Raw genomic sequence first — 17735 nt, forward strand, 5'->3', positions numbered from 1 at the left:
TGCTCGCAATGTGGCTTCAAAATCATGGAAGGACCAGCGCAAACAAGAGAAGGCTCTCAGACGCCTCCACCAGCTCGCACAGCTGCAACAGGATACTCAACAGTGAGTGGGAGGAGTGTGTATCTGTGTGCCTCTATGGCGGTGTGTCTGTGTGTAATGAGACCAGGGGCAGGAGTCCAGAGGGGTTAGAGTGCGTCACATCCAGTCAACATTTTTTAGATGTGATGGATGCATCCACAGATGTGAGAGCACTCACTTGTCCTAGATAGGCCACAGGTGAAGTAAATATAACATGCAGCCACACTCTTGCTGACACGCTGAGAGATTATTTGTAGGAGGAGGGAATGTTTAACAGGAAAGTGTATGGCAGTAAATAAAAGTGGTAGAAAACGTATTTAAAGAAGAAAAAGATAGTTAGAAGAGTTAAAGATAGAAGAAAGTTGGAGGCTGAAACTTCAGGGTTCAGACACCTACAGCAATCAAAAACAATACATCACATAATCAACTTGATTGCACCTGTGCCCTGTGCAATTAAATGTGTTTTTCTATAATCAGGCGATGATATGTGAAGAGCATTACTATGACTACCAATTTCATATGTCTGCTTTCTTTCTTTCTTTCTTTCTTTCTTTCTTTCTTTCTTTCTTTCTTTCTTTCTTTCTTTCTTTCTTTCTTTCTTTTCTTTGAAATTATTCATAGATTCAAAAAACATCTTTAATCAAAATAAGACAAGTTTAAGTGAAGCTTAAAAAAATAGAAAAAAAATAAAATTAAGAATGGTTCTATTACTTTTTGTTGCAGAGGAAGGACATATGGACTAAGAAGTGCAGTCAGGGCTGTGAGTCAGCAGCAAGATAAAGGAGACATGGACCAAAGAGACCACAGCCCTGAGGACAAACCTGAATCACACACCCAGAGACCCCCTCCTGTCAACCACCTGCCAGAAGATCCATACCAATCTCCTTCCCAAATACAGCTGGCCACTACTTTGACAAAGTCTCCACTAATCACACATGCGGCAACCAATACAGGCCCTCCTGCAGCGAACACCCAGTCCTGCCTGGGCTTGTATCCACAGCAGCCTCTCCCTGGGCGGGGTAGAGCTGGAGGCAGACTTGGGGTGTCCTTCTGCTTCTCACGCAGGGGGCCCAGGCTTGAGCCTTCTGCCTCCGTCTTCTCGGACCTGGAAGAAGAGGAGAGAGAGAAAAGGGAACAAATCAAAGAAAGGATAAAGGGAATAATGGAAGATATTGACAGAGAAATTGGGGAAGTAGAGGAAAGGAAACACAATGAAAGTGAAAAGCTCAAGTCCAGCTCCAGCTCTGATATTGTTGGACCGAGCAACATGGTGCCAATCCCCAGAGAGGCTGCCAGAGAAGAGGAGGAGATTGAAAAAAGAGACACAGTAAAAGAACACTCTCCTATTTCCACAGCAGCACCTGATAATCTGAACCACGTTTCACAGACCGAGGTGACCATATGGGGCACAGCACTAGCAGGGGCACACATGGACACTGAACACACAGACAGTGATACAGAGAGAAAGCAAGAAACAGAGGGGGGCAGGGAGGAGAATCAGTATATGTGTGTGCTGGGGAAAGATGGCTCCACCTGCCTTAGATGGCCTGTCAGTTTGCTTAAGTTCACCAAGTCTCAACCACACATCTGCTACAGCTGCAACCCACTCTGCTTGAACCCCCGACGGCCAGAACAACTCGCAGAGGATCTGCAAGAGTCACAACAAAATCAGCTGTGTGCACTCTCACATGAATCAAAGCAACGTGTGCTAGCTATTCTTACACCAGACGCTCATTCTTGTTTACAAAGACAGACAAGACAAGAGCTGAGAGCAGCACAGAGACATGAGAAAGCTGAGGAGAATTTCAAGGCAGAACAACATTTCGATGTTGAGACAGAAGAACACCTGTTCCTGAAGAACAAAAACCTTTCATCATCAGAAACAAGACCAGAAAGAGGAGGATGCACACTAAGTATTGAGAATTGTGTGAGGGCTGCCTCCCATCCGTTTGACCCCGCTCATAGTGACAGCTCTGACACAAACTCCCAGAATCCTCTGGGAGGCAGATTAGGGGGTGTGAGAGGGATCAGGGAGAGAGCCATCACATCCCTGAGCTGTAAATCAGAGTCTGTCATACAGCCTGGCACACATGGGATATGCATCAGCCCGTCCAGGTGCGAGTGTAGGAGTGAGACAATGTGCAAGTGTGCCAGAGCTCCACAGCCGTATGTGGGTGTCTCAGAAGTGTCACGCAAAAAGAGGAGAGCCAGCACAAAGACACACAAGCTGGGGAAGAGGAAAAGGGGCGCGAAGGAGAAAGCTTCAAACAAGCGGCAATCAGCAAGGTGCAAAGTGAGGAGTGTTGTCTCTACGGTCTCTACTGGCAAAGAGAGGAGAGGAGAAGCTGGGGGGAGCTTGGGGAAGAAAAGGAGGCAAGAGAAGATGGGGGAGACGAGGATGAAGAGGAGGAGGGTGCATAGAGCAGGGAGCAGCTGTCTCCTGGGGAGATGTGAGGCCGAGCCAGTATCTGTCTCTGTCAGGAAGAGGAGGCCTCACAGGAGCCACAGTACTGAATCCCAGTCACAGCCAGACAGAGAGCAGGCAGAGCACTGCAGTGCCTACTCCCAGCTCACCAGACACACAGCAGACAGAGACACCAAGGGGGGGGACGAGCGAGACGAAGATGCAGTGACTTTTCCCTGGCGGTCTCACTTCTCCTTACACTCTTTCTCTCCAGGATGCAACTCGAAGCTGTTTTGGGAAAGAGGTCACCATAGCAACCCCAGGAGTTTCATTGACTGCTGTTACCCTGACAACAGCTGTGGTTGCAGCCCGGCGAGAAAGAGAAAACTCCTCCACAGGGACAGGAAATTCATTCATAGTAAGAGGAAGAGTCTGAGGCATTGTGAAGCCTGGGAGGAGACAGAGAGGGGCAGGAAAATGGGAGGGCGTGCAGGTTGCAGAGACAGGGGCTTGATTTCAGATACAGAACAGTGGGAGTGGATGAGAGGAAGCTGTCCTGGAGGCAGTGAGGAGGGTAGGTCAAGGTCTGGGTGGAGATCCAGAAACAGAGCAGTGGAGTGGGATCGCTTGGCAAGATTTAGCCCCAGCCCTAACAGCTGGGGCAGGAGAAGCAGACATCTTAGTACAGAAGATGTAGACTGGGACAGGTGCAGCGTAGACAGATGGACATGGGGTAGCAGCGACAGCTGGGAAGAAAGGGGGACACATAGATCCACGTCAGGCTCCAGGACAGGGGCAGACAGCAGAGACAGCCCAGGCTATGTGTGGAAGTGTACAGGCAGCAGACACTCAAGCTCGAGACACTTCTCCAGCCCCGAGTGGTGGACAAGTAGGCAGACGTACAGCCCCCAGAGTGCAATCAACACACGAGGCAGCAGATGCTATAGTCCGCGCTCCTGCAGCCCCTGCAGCAGCACCAGCATGTCTGAGCTCAGCTGGGAATGGAGCAGGAGCAGTACCTGCTCAGGAGTCATAATGGATGGATTGACAGGATCCTCCAGGACATCCTCAGGAGCTCCAGGACTGTCACCAGAGACCCCTCAGGAGGCAAAGAAGCAGAGCAGCCCAACGTCCACTCCATCCGGCCTTACCTCTAGCTCGTCCTCTCCTTCTTCGCCCCATCGATCCTCTTTAGCTCCCGCAATCCAAGGCCTCAACACGCATTGTGACACAAGTTCTTCTAAACTCAAGAAGCCTAATTCACAGTCTGACCTTGGTCATGGGGCTTCTGTCACAACAAACCAGTCAAGAGCAACTCCAGGGCCATCTCCCAATAAATCTGGGCCACAGAAATCCGCCAGGATGTTGCTTCTCCCACTCATAGGGAAACTACCTGCAATCCAGAAAAAGGCTAGGAGGAAAAAAGACCTGCTGGAGAAGAGTCAGGAGAAGGAGGGAGAGGAGGAAGAGGAAGCTAAGGGCAGTGGAGGGGATCCTGGAGCAGTCGCCAGCAGTCAAAAATGTTCTCTGGACATGACTGAGTCAAACACCAGCAGCACGCCTAATCTCTGCCTGTCACAGACTGATGACAGACAGACAGGTGGACAGACAGCTCCACCAATCAGCTTTACCGCTGAGGAAATGGACAAATATCGTCTCCTGCAAGAGCAGGCGAGAGAGCACATGCAGAAAGTCCTGGAACAGACACAAGAGAGCACAGATACACACATAGAGACAAACTACACGCACACAGTACAGACAGACAACTGTGGGACATCAGAGGAACAATACACACCTGCACCACTGCACAACCCTTCACAGCCTCAAAACCAGTCCATTCACACAGACATGATGCAAACACAAGCACAGCACTCCCTCCAGGTCAGCCTCCCACTTCCACATGTGACCCCACAAGAGAACTTTACTCAACCCATGGCTCTGGGAGTCCCAAACCTCCCCCCTCTTCCACCATCACCCCCCCTCTCCAGCCTCCATCATATCATTTTACAACACACAGCCCTCTCCATGCCCCCCTCATCCTCAGCCTCATCCACCCCATCGTCCTCTTCCGCCATTCATCCACACCCAGCTCAGCTCCCTCACACTCTGCCCCCTCTCCACCCATCCCTCCCCCATCACCTTCACCTCTCCCCATTCTCCATATCCTCCCTGTTTCCCTCCATCCTGTTGTCCCATCATCCTATCCCTCTCCTCCACCAGTCTCCGGCTTTTCACACAACCCCACTCGCTCCACTCTCCCCGGTAGCCCTTCAACCCTTGAACCCACAGCCTTTCATGGACAGAGCGTGGCCAGTGAGGTTTCAACAGAAGGCGTTGTGATTTTGACAGAGTGGCCAGAATATTTATTAATCTTCTGTGAGAGACAGAGAGGGAGGGGTAGGGATAAACGGCTGTTATTTGAAATGGGGACGTGTCAGTCCTTTTACTAGCCTCAACTTCAACTCTATGCCCTCAAACACACGCATGCATACACACAAACAGCCCAACTATTGACTGTTTTTCAAATGAAAATGTGTTTCTTCATCTAGCCTCTGCTGTGTTGTAGCAGACAGTGAGAAAAACAGACTTTGATCCTTTGCTTTTTTTTTTTCTATCATTCCTCATTCAGTCCCAGAATAAAGGGAAAGGTGCACCTGCTATTCAAAGACAAGCTGGGCTTGTGTCATCCTCTCCCTTTCCTTCTGAACCATAGACAGACCAGCTGCCTTTTGAAGTATCCTTCATGCCAGGTACAGAGGGGCAAAATAGAGTGATGAGACTTTCCCCTTATCTCCATTTCATACAGGTTATCTAAATTAGAGTGTGACTTTCAACAAACATAAATAACGTTTCAGTGACCGGGGGTTACATAGTTTTTTAACCTTGTGTAAAGGTGTATACTGTATTTGTGTGTTCGCGTGTTTAAGATAGAGGTCATTCTGGACTGACACACACATACACAGTAGGACAACTAATTTCCATATCTGACACATGTAAAGACCCGTTTTGTCTCTATAGTGTAAATATTCTGACAGTGAGTGATAATATTAGAATCATGGGGAACAATAAAGTAAATGGTGATTTAAACCTTGACCAGTAGTACAATGCTTATTCCACTCTCAATAGCTTCAGTGATCCAAGGACTTCAAAAACCTTTCATAGTCATCTGTGATCTTTTTTTTTTTTTTTCCCACACAGCATTTAACAGATTGGTTGTTGAGACAGCAATGAATGCAGATCTGTTGCATTAAAACTTGAAAATAAATGGGCTTCATTGCTTTTTCTAATACTGTCTGATTCATTTTGATCGTGCAACACATTACACATAACAGAAAAGAATAATACTGCGCGGTTCGCAGCGTCTCAAAGTGAGGCCCAGGCTTCCTAAGAGTCTTTTATAAGATCGTGCAGCAGTGCTTTCCAAACCTTTCTTGCTCACGACCCCTTTACCTAAAGCAATGTCTGCTTGTGACCCCTGGTCGCAGAGTGCATGTCTATGAATTGTGAGCATGTCAACTGCAAAGGGATCTTCTCTTAAAAGGTTTTATTGGAATAAGTTTGAGATGTCGGAGGGGCTAAAACAGTATTTCACTCAGTAAATATTGGACAACATTTATAAATAAAAACATAAAAATAAATAATTTTGTGGAGCAGAATTTTCTTATATCCTGCACTGGTAATCATAATGAGATGAGATGAATTGCCCCTTGTGAAGGTGCTGAGGGTGCAAAAACACCATCCTAGAGGGACAGAAGAAAAAGTAATGGTGACATTTAATACATTTTTCTATCAAGTGAAGCAATTTATTGAATAAAAATAAGGATCCACGTGAAAGTGTTTAGAGTTTAGATACTGCCTTTTACAAAAATAGCATATTTTGTTTTAATGGCGTGCTATCAGTCCTTTTTATTGTCAAACATATAAATCATTTTGTTCAAGGAAGTACATTTATTTGACCACATTTCATTTTAATGTCCAGTTTGACCTTTGGTTTACTGTACTGGGCGTGCCCTGAGCCCAAATCCAAAAAAATATCCACTGAGATTTAAGAAACCTGCCCCAGGCAAGTGCTTCATACATGCGGGCTAGAACAAAAACCTTTCAGCATCATTAATGAAACATTGATGGGCTTCTTTCTTGCATGTCCTGCCAAAGGTTATGGTGGTTAGTAACTGTTGCTATGCATCTATGCCTGGTGATTGGTGAAGCCACAGATATATTAAAGCTGCTTGCCAAACAGTTGATCACTGCAGCGGCCGGCACTCAGGGAGCAGAGCACAGAAGAGAACAGAGCGGCATCCAGATGGTCTATGGACTTGGACTACCCAGAGTGCTTTGAGAGATTGGATTGATTTGCCCTCCGTGATATCAGTGAACACAGCCCAGCACACAGGCAGGGCTATGGCAAGGGGTGATATAAATACAGACACAAAAACAAGATACAAAATGTACACTACCAGACCTGAAGTGTTGGCTAGAAATATATGTCAACCCCTGCAGAGATTCAGTAATTAGAGCACAATTCTTCGTTCTCCTTCTGACCCCTGAGCTTGTGTGTGTGTGTGTGTGTGTGTGTAGGTGTGCGTGTTTGAGAACCAGAGACAGAGAATCCCTATCTCTCTCCACAGGACTGGAGATCAAACAGACTGTGTGAAATATAGAGCAGCAATAATTAGCAGCTGTTACACCATCAAACCTCTCTATCTCTACCTCTCCCTCGCTCTGAGACACACACACACACCCCACTGCTACATTCTTATCCCAGAGTTTAATTTAGACACACTCAAATATGCTGAAACTTCTCATTCCCCCAATACTGATAATCAGGGAAATGATACAACTCCAGTTTTTTCTCCATCTTCACACTATAGTTAAAATCACTCACACAGCCTAAAAGGGGAAATGCATGAGGACAGTCACATACACGAAGCTTAAGAACAATTGCAGAACTTGAAAAAAATAAAAAAAATAGAAAGAACAAAAACAAATGTATCCATGTATGTGAATTGTGTTTAGGACTTTAACTTTATTATGCAAAATTGTAAGTCACACACACACACACAGTTATCCACACAGGGGTCATGTGGAAATTAGTAATCACAATATCACTATACTTTCTGTCAGTGACTGATTAAATCATTACCTAAACCCTGAGATTCTCCCCCTGGTGTGTTCATGTTTTGCTGTTGTGAGTGTGTATTTGTGTGCACACGCTGAGGTGTGAGTTGATTTATGATAGAGAAGAAGCGTTTTCCTCAGTCAATCGCTCCTGTGAATTAATGAGGTATAAAAACTAAAGCTGGCACTCACTCAAATACACCACAGAGAGATCACTGTTGGGGCAAGATCACCTCTATTGGCACCATATTTGATTGTTAGATTGTGGGTATAGATTGCATTGAGCAAAAAAGGAGCCACTCGAGGCTACTGAAGCGATCCATCGACCTAAATTGTAATGCTGCATAAATGAGACACTTCCCATCTCTTGCACTCTCCCTTTCTTGCCTTTTTTACCGTCTTGCCTCCATCCTTTCTCTTCGATTCAACCAGGTCAGTGGGGCTGTGTTCAGTCAGTTTCCCTAGCCGTTCTCTGACTGCGCAGAAGAAAAGACGCCGTTACACTACTCCTCTGTTCAGAGTCTACATCTTTCACATGCTGTTGTACTGCACAGACCTTCACAGCACAATGTGCTTTGCAGAATTATAACGCAGAGAAAGCCCTTCCCATAGCTCTTCTCCTGCAGTGACATTCATTAAAAGTTTTCTTGAGTCATGGTAGAGTGTGACATTCAGTACCAGAGTCTCTTTTTTTACTGAATTCCTGTGCCTCTTAGGAATAGTACTTATACTAACAGCAAGGATAATATTTTAACTCTTCTACTGAGATGGTATCAAAAGTTACAAGTCAAAATAAAGTAAAAAAAAAAAAAACACAAGAAGAATGTACTAAAAAATGCATAAAAATTCTAGTTCACATAATCATGTCATAGCATTTTGCAATTCAATCATTTGAGGGTTATGCCTCACTTTAACTTTTGTGAGCTTTAAAACTCCCATAAAGGTGCAGTTCAAAGAGTTGCCTGTGATCATTTATGTGTCAAGAGATACTGCTGTTGCTGCAGGTGTAATATATGGTGATCTAAGTGGCTTCAGGCTGTTTAGAGCTTTTACATCAAAAAGATATATTATTGTGTATAATGCTGAACCAGAAAATCACTTTCATCCTATGAAACACCAGACTATTTTTTAATCTATTCACTTTTATATGCTTGACTCCCTTGTGGAGGAGGGGCTTGTTTGTGTAGGACTTGTATTATGTAGAAATATTAACTTTGTGAATTCTGTTCTATGGTGGATTTAAGGCTTAGAAGAGGTAGTGGGCTCAGTGATACTCTTAAACTTGGCACAGTTGCCCAAGGACATGACACTGTCAGCACATTGCTTACACGCACGCTCATGCTCGCACACACACCAAGGTGCAATAGGCTATAATTTAGGAGGCTGTAATAGTGAGATGTGATGCTCTGTTGTAAGACAGCATGGCTAATTCCCCGGTTATGTTATCTCTGAGAGACAGATGTTCCCACCAAAGATTACTATGCGCACACACAAAACAAAAACACCACACACATTAACTGTGTGCATGGCAAGATGCAGGAACACATTCAATCCTCAGACAATAGAAGCAGCAGGAAGGTCTAAAATAGCCTTATTGACCAGAAAACACAGATCAATGATGAGACGACTTTTCTGAGAGTTAATTATGAGATGTAATGAGTTTCTGCAGAATAGACGAGAGACAAAAACAACAGCTCTCACAGAAACTTTTCCTGAACAAATATTTCATTTAAAACAATCAAATGAATCTTATAATAGACGCTGACCTCTTGCCATATTGACTATAGGGGGTAAAAAAAACACATTTTTTCCAATAAGACTCTCTAAGACAAACCATATTGCCTTTTAATGATCATATTAACGCCCACAAAGCTGTGAGTATTAACCCTTTTGCATTAATCCATCAGCTGCCGTGCTTTTCCTGGGTCAGATGCAGTGCATCCATTACCCAGGAAATTCATCTTGTACAGGAAATGGCTGCACCGCAGACGATAAAGGTCAGCTGATTCATGGCTTCTCACCGTGGCTGTCAGGAAAACCCTTGGGTCAGATAACCATCGCTCCCATTATGTTGTTAATTCCCAGTTTGAATGCACAGCCACGGTATTAAGAAAGTGATGCAGATTGAGTGACATGCAGTTGCTGTCTGTCAGGGGAGTCGATTTTGTCCATGGTCTTCTTTATCCTGCTTGTCTGAATTTTTCTGTCCCATACATATAGTAAGTACCATAAAACCTCCCCTGCTTCCTACCACATGATTCCAAAACATCCTAAGAGCAGCTTTGAAACACTGAAAGAATTCCTTGCGCACCTTGAAGCAAATTTGAGCGCTTGAGCGTGACTTCAAGAGGACAATTTACACAAATGAACATGTGAATGTTGTATAAACAGCAGAATTGCCTCTCAAACTCCTTTCTCCTCAGAGCCCTGATCTCCCTCCTCCTGTTTCCGTTTAACTGGTTTCAGCTTTAAGTCTCCAGATTCTGATAATTTCCCCCCCTTAATCCCTTCAGAGAAGCACCCCGCTTAACTCTCTAATTAAGTCAACGATACACACATGCACCAACACAGGATAAACAGCACCTACACACACAGAGCTTCAAGCATTCAGCTATCTGATGCACGGACAATTGCTGGTTGCTGTGTTGAAATGTGTGTGTGTGTGTGCTCGTGGTTACCGAGTGTTTGTGTGTCTGTATTTCAATGAAGTCCCAATCAGGATGTTGTTATGACGACACATGCATTTTTAAGCTCTTAAACCAGGATTATTCTCCCCTCCGCTCATCTCATTACTGTCGATTATTAAAAAACACATACAGGCACACGCACACACACACACACATACAAGAATACTAATTATGGGTTGGTTTCCCTGGAGACGGAACACATGCTGCCAGGGTCTCTAAAGATAGCTTGACATACAGGTAAAAACCAACATAAATAAATTCACCTCAGGCTTTTATTATGCATAGCATGTTATGATTTTTTTTTTTGGTTTATGCACTTATTTGTTCATTCTTAGATGTGAAAATGTGAAAGATAAAACTTTGTAGATCTGTGGTGTGACAATATATTTATGTAAGTCTGATTATCTCTGTGCTTTGGCCTCTCGGAGAGCCAGTTTGGCCTTTCAGAGAGTGATTTTCAGCATAGAGTGGGAAAGAATGAGAGTAAACAGTGAGTGTCCTTTCCCGGTGATTGAATGTGTGTCCTTGTGTAGAAACTGCACTCCCGCAGAGCTGAAGCTGATGTACAGGTGAGAGAATAGCCAAGGATTTTGAGATCACCTGAGGCTTTGTGTCCACTACGGCCCACTCACACTAGGTCAGCTCAGAATAACCAGAAAGGGCTGACCGCCGATGTTCACTCACCCCTGGAGTCATTAATCACACAGCACTGCAGATGAGCCACATGGACACACGTGGAAAAGCACACACACACAAATGTAGAAACACACATACACACACTCAAGCGCAGCTTTAATTATAAAGCCAAATGCTGGATGACAGCATCGCTCCAGGTAGTCAGTCCTCGAGGCCTGTACTCCTAATGCATTATCATATACTACACATCACAGACATGGAGATTTCTGAGCAGAGCTGAGTCAACAAATAACAACACATCGTATTACATAAAGGTACTGATACTATATCTGTAGCATATACACACGTACACGCACACACTACATCATATCTGTAACTTTTCTCTTGAGCTTTATTTTTTTTAACGCTCTTTAAACACAAACATACACAATCAGATCATGGTATCTGAACCCCTGTATTACCGAACAGGCCTCTCAGCTTGCAGCTGGGGTTGCAATCAGGAGCAGGATCTCAGATAACGTTCCCATTTACCGGTTTATGAAATTCTTCAAAGGGGCCACGCAGTGGTGACTGCCTGTGGTGTGTTTGTTTGTTAACAGGCACAGTGCAAGGAGAAATACTCTGTTGTGGATGTGTGTTGCTGCGTTCACATCACATAAAACAGTCTACTAAAAAAAGGTATCTGAAGAAATGCCACAAATGTCCAATATATTTTGCAGGTGCATAAAAGTGAATGGTGAAACTGCATTTTAAAATTATGTTTGCACTGTATGTTTGCTTGTGAAATTTAAAGATATTAGGTATGTACACAGTCACAATGTAGGTTTTTGTTTTTATTTTAAATCTGGCACCTCTGAACCAGCAGTTTGCTATGCTGTGAATATCTTGCAGTTTTTTCTTTTGCTGCTGCTGTTCACTTTTCAGAGGATATAATCTTTTTTTCATTCACCAGTAAGTGCATATCTAGCTGTCTACCACAGAGATGTACAAACTCCTCTTCCTCTTCACCTAGGTGCACTCAATTGTTAAAAGAAAAGAAAGAAAGAGTCAAAGGCATCAGTCCATTATTGTTCCATGCCATTATGCTACATAGCTCTATCTGGGAATTTTAAAAGGCTGTAACATAAAAGCGAATAAAGAGTTGTCCGCTTCTCCTTTCTAAAAAGCTTTGTGCCAGGCACTTTGAACAGTCTAGCAGGGAAAAAAACACACGTGCATAAGTTGATGTCAAATTCTCTCTATTGTGTCTTGTCTTGTTGAATCCAATGAGTTAACAAGAGAGGGGGAGGGGATCCAAAGCGGGGGAACAAACTGAATAGCATAACAATTCAGGAATTGCACATCAACTTTAAAATATTTGAACCGTAACATGTAAAGGTAGCATTAACTGTGTGTTGGCAGACACGGTTTTCTAATATGAGATATTTGAGATATTTCACTACACTGGAGTCACTGGAGAGGAGAAAGAGCTGTGAAGTAATTAACGTTTATTTTGTTTGTGTGTGAAAACGTGTGCTGTGTATGTACGCTTGTAGAAACAAATGTGTGAAGGTAAAAGCATTCCAAAGTGTTTTGCCTTTGCTGCTGGTAAGACGTAAAGCTCTAAAGCTAATTTTTTCAATCTTTCATCAACGTCTGTCAAGGAGATTAAGGGAAGCATAATTCAAGTATGCACTTATTTCCACCAAAGGTATAAAAAAAAAAAACTAGCTGAAAGAGACTGAGTCGAGTGCAGCTTTTAATGCCACTCTTTTTGTGCATCTGAGTTGTATTCAAATTTCAGCTTTAATAAACGGGTGTGAAAGGACAACCATTAAAAAAAAAAAAGGCACAGGAACATTTAAACTAGAGGGAAGGATGATGGGGGAAAAAGTGAAATCACAGAGTACGACCAAGAGGCTGTGGTCAGTGTTCCATGGGTGCATTTGCTTCGTCGTCCTCCTCCTCATCACTACAGGGTTCATAATCATCATCCAGGATTGCGTCTCCCTCCTCGCCCTCGTCTCCCTCCGTCATCTCTCCTCCAAGCTCGCCTAGCAGCTGCTCCACATGCTCCAGCATTGGCTGGTCATCACATCGCAGCTTACTGTACATCTGGGGAAGGAGAGAGAGGAAAAAAAAAGACAAAAAAGGATGATGATGAGGTGTGAAATGGGGTAGTAAGTAGACTGTAAAAATGAAAATTTTAAATAGAAAGTAGGTTATACAGCAGAAATGTTGAGACCGAAAATGAAGTGCAAAAATTATACTGCAGAGGCGATACAAGAAATGAAATATGTATATGAGTGAAAAGCTCTCGACCGAAGCTCTTCCGTTGTGTCACTGAAGAGAGCACTGCATCACTACAGCATCACTAAGCAGCAGCTTGGAGTTGAGGGGAAAAGAGAAGCTCTGAGGTTTTCAGTCTCTAAGTGCTGGTTAGGCCGCCTGAAATATCCAACAGCAGCTGCATTCTGTCAGCACGGCAGTCACGGCTCGCAAAACGCTGGTAAACAGTTTTTGTCTTTCATTTGGCAAATCAGCACATTTGATACACCGTTCAGCCACACAAGAGACAAAAAGACCATTTATCTTCCTCTTGCTGTTGCAACATGCATGCACACACACACACACACACACACACGCACACACACGCACACACACACAGAAATGTATCCTAAAGCACATATGGTTGTGCGGCGTACACGTGCGCGTGCACGCACATAATCAAAGTTGTTATCTCAGTGAAATATGCCGTGAAAGAGCAAGATAAAAAAGTCCTGTTCTCAAAGCAGGCAGCAGATTTATCTCTGTAAAATACTCTGCTTGTGTGTAATTACTGAACTCAAAGTGGAACTCGGTGATAAAACTACTGGCGCTACCACTAAGGACAGCAAGCAAAGCACTGCGTTTCTGTCTGTGCATATACAGACTAAAGGGAACTGATACAGCGATTTATATTTATGCTTTTCTTTCCAGAAAGAACACTAGAGAGAAAAAGAGGGTGAGTGGGGAATGGTTCATTATGATCTTCGAACATCATTCCATTTCGTCTATCAAACACACACACATGCACGCACGCTCGCACGCACACAGACACTTGAGCTCACGGACGATAAGCAGCTGAGTGCCATCATTCTCACTAAAAGTGTAACGAGGCCAGGAGAGTGAAGAAGAGTGTGTGTGACTGCTTTGCCCCAGGACCAGTCTCTAAGCAACAGCAGGTCCTGACAGGAGACACGCAGTCCCATGGGGACTCATTTGGAGTATAAGAATGTGTAGAGAGTGTGTATGTGTGTGTGTGTGTGTGTGTGTATATTTAAGTGGATGCCGTCTCTGCAGGCTGGAGCTCCAGGGAGGTGAAGCGTGACCCAGGCCCAGGCACAGGGTCTGATACCAGGGGAGAGCTGACCCTCTCAGCCTCCTTCGAGCACCACACACACACACACACACCGAAAAAAAACAACAAAAAGAAACAAAAAAAGATTTTCATTCTGCCAATGTCACCGTGAAATGCCTGGAGATGTTTATCCACAACGAACACTCTGAATAAAAGTTTGGATTTGCTTTACAATTCACTTGGCTCTATACACAGAATAATTGCACATTACAGCCTTGGGTAAGAAGTAGAAGGTGTCTTTCGTATGGGTTGCATGAGAGAAATAATGTGATAAAATACAGTGAACATGTGAAAAGAAATGTTTTACAATACTGAATGCTATTTGGTAATAGTTCTTATACAAGGTAATATTTTCTATGAATCAATAGCATGGTGTGTCTGCGAGATAGGATGTGATTATTCATTGTGATGCTTTCAGCTAGCTTAACAAACAGGGGCTATTCTTTACACATTCTGCACCGAACGCTGCTGAGATCAGCACGCTGTCGCAAAAAAAACACACAGGCGTTTCTCATTTGCAACAGCCTATGTTTTCTCTTCTCACTTTCACGGCCCAGAGAGCTGCCTAGAGAGGGAGGGAGAGTCTGTGTGTGTGTGTGTGTGTGTGTGTGTGTGTGTGTGTGTGTGTGTGAGTGTATGTAATCGTATAACTTTTTCATGGTCCACTTTGCTCTACTTCCAAACCTTGTGTCACAGCCCAAAGCACACTTGACCACCGCCGCAACAGCTCACCAAAACACACACAGACACACACATACCACATTATACACTTAGACACGCAGGAGTGCATGGACACATCTCTTCTCGCTGTCTACCCGCTATTCTTTTTATCCATGCTAGCGCCATGGCTCTAGGGATGATCGGTTCACTGCTTTGGCCCAGACTAAAATATCTCAAAAACTATTAGATGAATTTCCATACGGATGTTCACGTTCCCCAGAACATGAATACGATTGACTTTTATGATCCCCTGTCTCTTCTAGCACCATCATGAGTTCGACATTTGTGTTTCAGAGTGAAATATCTAACTATTGGTGGGATTGCCATGAAATATGGTATAGACGTTAACAGCCCCCAGAGGAGAAACTTTGGTGATCTCTTGACTTTTTCCTCCAGCACCATCATCAGGTCAAAATTTAACTTGACCACATACCTGCAAAACTAAAACTAATAGCATCCTCATCAGCTACGCTGTTTGTGTTTAATGCTATATAACAAGTGGTAGCATGTTCACACACTAAACCTGCTAAATATCAGCACTTTAGTATCACCACACCTAAGCACAACCTCACAGAGATGATACCATGACTGTGGACTTATACTCACATGTGATATTGTTTAAATGATATATGACATATTTTTATTTCATGTCTATTCTGGTAACTGTTGTTGCCAGAGGGTCACGGTAAGTGTAATGGATGTAAACAGGGTCAAATGTCATTCACCTTAAAAAAAATGAAAAATATTGAATGACACAATACAGCAGCACTATATCCTGACAAGTTATTGCTGTGTTCTCTACTGCTTGCTAAGCATATTGATACACTGAATTCACTTCGTTACTGTATGCCCATTTGGGAACTGGCAAACAACTCCCAAACTTCTAAACAGAGAAAGCAATTTAAAAACTTCTGAACTCTGTGTTTCATATAGTGACATGGTGTGGTATAAATCAAAATGGCAGCATAGAGAGAAAACTTCTACAGTGACAAGTTGGAAAGTTTGACTTCATGATAATGACAGTAATGACTCCAATCCTTGGTAACAGAATTGGAAAGGTCTATGGAATCTAATACAAAACAGAATTATGTTGGCTTCAGGTGCACAATGGAGCATAAGTGCTTCTGGAGCTGAATGAGGTCCCACTATGTTTATAGTCATTATACTGCACACTGCAGTACAGATTTAATAGCCTTTACCAGTCTATCTAGTACTGATGTCATTTCTTTCTCAACTATTACTTAATTTCTGTATATGCATCTACAGCACAGGCTGTAAATGCTCATCTTTTGTCCAAAATGAAGTGGACAAAGGTGGAATAAGAAGCACTAATGTACCCTTCACACCAAAATTGATTCTTTTCCACTCATTTCTTGGTAAAAACCTTTTTTCGACAGCTCATATGGCAGAATAACGACGGGTTGATTATATGGTGAAAGCCTAATCATTCCATCATTGTTCACCTTCTGTTCCACGTCTATGCTTAACTTCCCCTTTCATTGCACCTCTTCTTTCATTTCATTTTCTTGATGCTTTCATTCTCCCGGCTTGTCTCTTGACCATTTTCTCCTCGTACGTTCTGGCTTTCTTTCACTTGCACTCCCGCACCCCTCACCAAATGACCTTCCTGTCAAAGAGACAGATACCTCTTCATGCCTCCACATCTTGCACTCACGCTTGCACGTCGGCAAAATCTTGCCCTCCTCTCAAAGTTCCCCTTTGTATACTCAAATCCTTTTCTCCCCATCACCAAACAGAGAGCCCCGGCTGTAAACCTCTTCATTAATCACTGAAATAATTAACTTCTTTCACCACATTCACATACTTCTTCAATGGCAAGGGTGTGACACTGGCTGATATTGGACCTTCAAGAGTGTGAGCAGGGCATGTCTCTGGAAGTCTCAAGAGGGGTGACCGCAAGCTCCCTCTCACATACACACTCACACAACTTAACACTTCAGTCCTCCGGTCACATCCTTGGTTGGGAAAGGCATTAAAATTACATGACAAGCACACCTAGGTCCAACCCTACCCACAATCCGTGCTCATGGGATACCCTTTCAGCCACATCAAATAGTAAAGCTTTTGACCTCTGTTTGCCCTAGCTGCTTTTGTGCATGCTCACGCACAAGTACACACACACATGCGCACACACACATGCAACATTGTCCTCTGCGCACACACTGCAGATCCTTCTGCAATCGCACCCTATCTGGCTGAGACTCAAATTCCATTTCACGTCCGGTTTTACTATTGATTTTACCCTCGCCACTATTCGCCAGCTACACCCCCCCACCCCCCGCGCCCACACAACCACACACACTACATCCAATCTGTTCCCTTTCTCGCCTCCCCTTTCATTCTCCCACTCCTGCTCCTCTGCTACATTTCTTTCTTGTCCTCTCAACTGATCCATGCTTCCCTATCACTCCCTTTAAAAGCATCTCAGCTGTGTGTGTGTGTGTGTGTGTGTGTGTGTGTGAGCACGCAAGTATATCGATCACAGAAGAGATGAATAATAAAGACATTTCTTACCAAATAATTAGATATGCAAGTTGGCACACACAACCATAATTAAATATGTGCATCCACATAAGGTGCGCCTACGCATACTTGCATTTTCTCTTACTGTCTCACACAAACACACAAACACATACACACACATACACACACACACACACACACACACACACACACACACACACACACACAC

At 43.8% G+C, this 17735-nt stretch overlaps 2 protein-coding genes across 2 annotated transcripts in view; one reads left to right on the forward strand and one right to left on the reverse strand.

Moving 5' to 3' along the window:
• Positions 1-6: 6 nt before the first annotated feature.
• Positions 7-6052, forward strand: LOC113747224 (G patch domain-containing protein 8-like). The gene is made up of 2 exons (XM_027286080.1): positions 7-102; positions 802-6052. The coding sequence occupies exon 2, from the start codon at positions 866-868 to the stop codon at positions 4820-4822; it is 3957 nt and encodes a 1318-aa protein (XP_027141881.1). The 5' UTR covers positions 7-102; positions 802-865; the 3' UTR covers positions 4823-6052.
• Positions 6053-11746: 5694 nt separating this feature from the next.
• si:dkey-12j5.1 (probable assembly chaperone of rpl4) overlaps positions 11747-17735 on the reverse strand; it is a 22371-nt gene continuing 16382 nt past the window's right edge. Inside the window, exon 11 of the mRNA XM_010756898.3 lies at positions 11747-13017. Within this exon, the coding sequence (XP_010755200.3) occupies positions 12829-13017 (189 nt within the window). The 3' untranslated portion in view covers positions 11747-12828. The remainder of the gene's footprint in view (positions 13018-17735) is intronic.

Source organism: Larimichthys crocea, chromosome XIII, assembly GCF_000972845.2.
Source record: "Larimichthys crocea isolate SSNF chromosome XIII, L_crocea_2.0, whole genome shotgun sequence".
Taxonomy (NCBI): Eukaryota; Metazoa; Chordata; class Actinopteri; family Sciaenidae; genus Larimichthys; species Larimichthys crocea.

What these genes read in the sequence shown, in the direction of transcription:
- LOC113747224 (XM_027286080.1), top strand. Translation starts at nt 866, where the DNA reads ATGGACCAAAGAGACCACAGCCCTGAGGACAAACCTGAATCACACACC.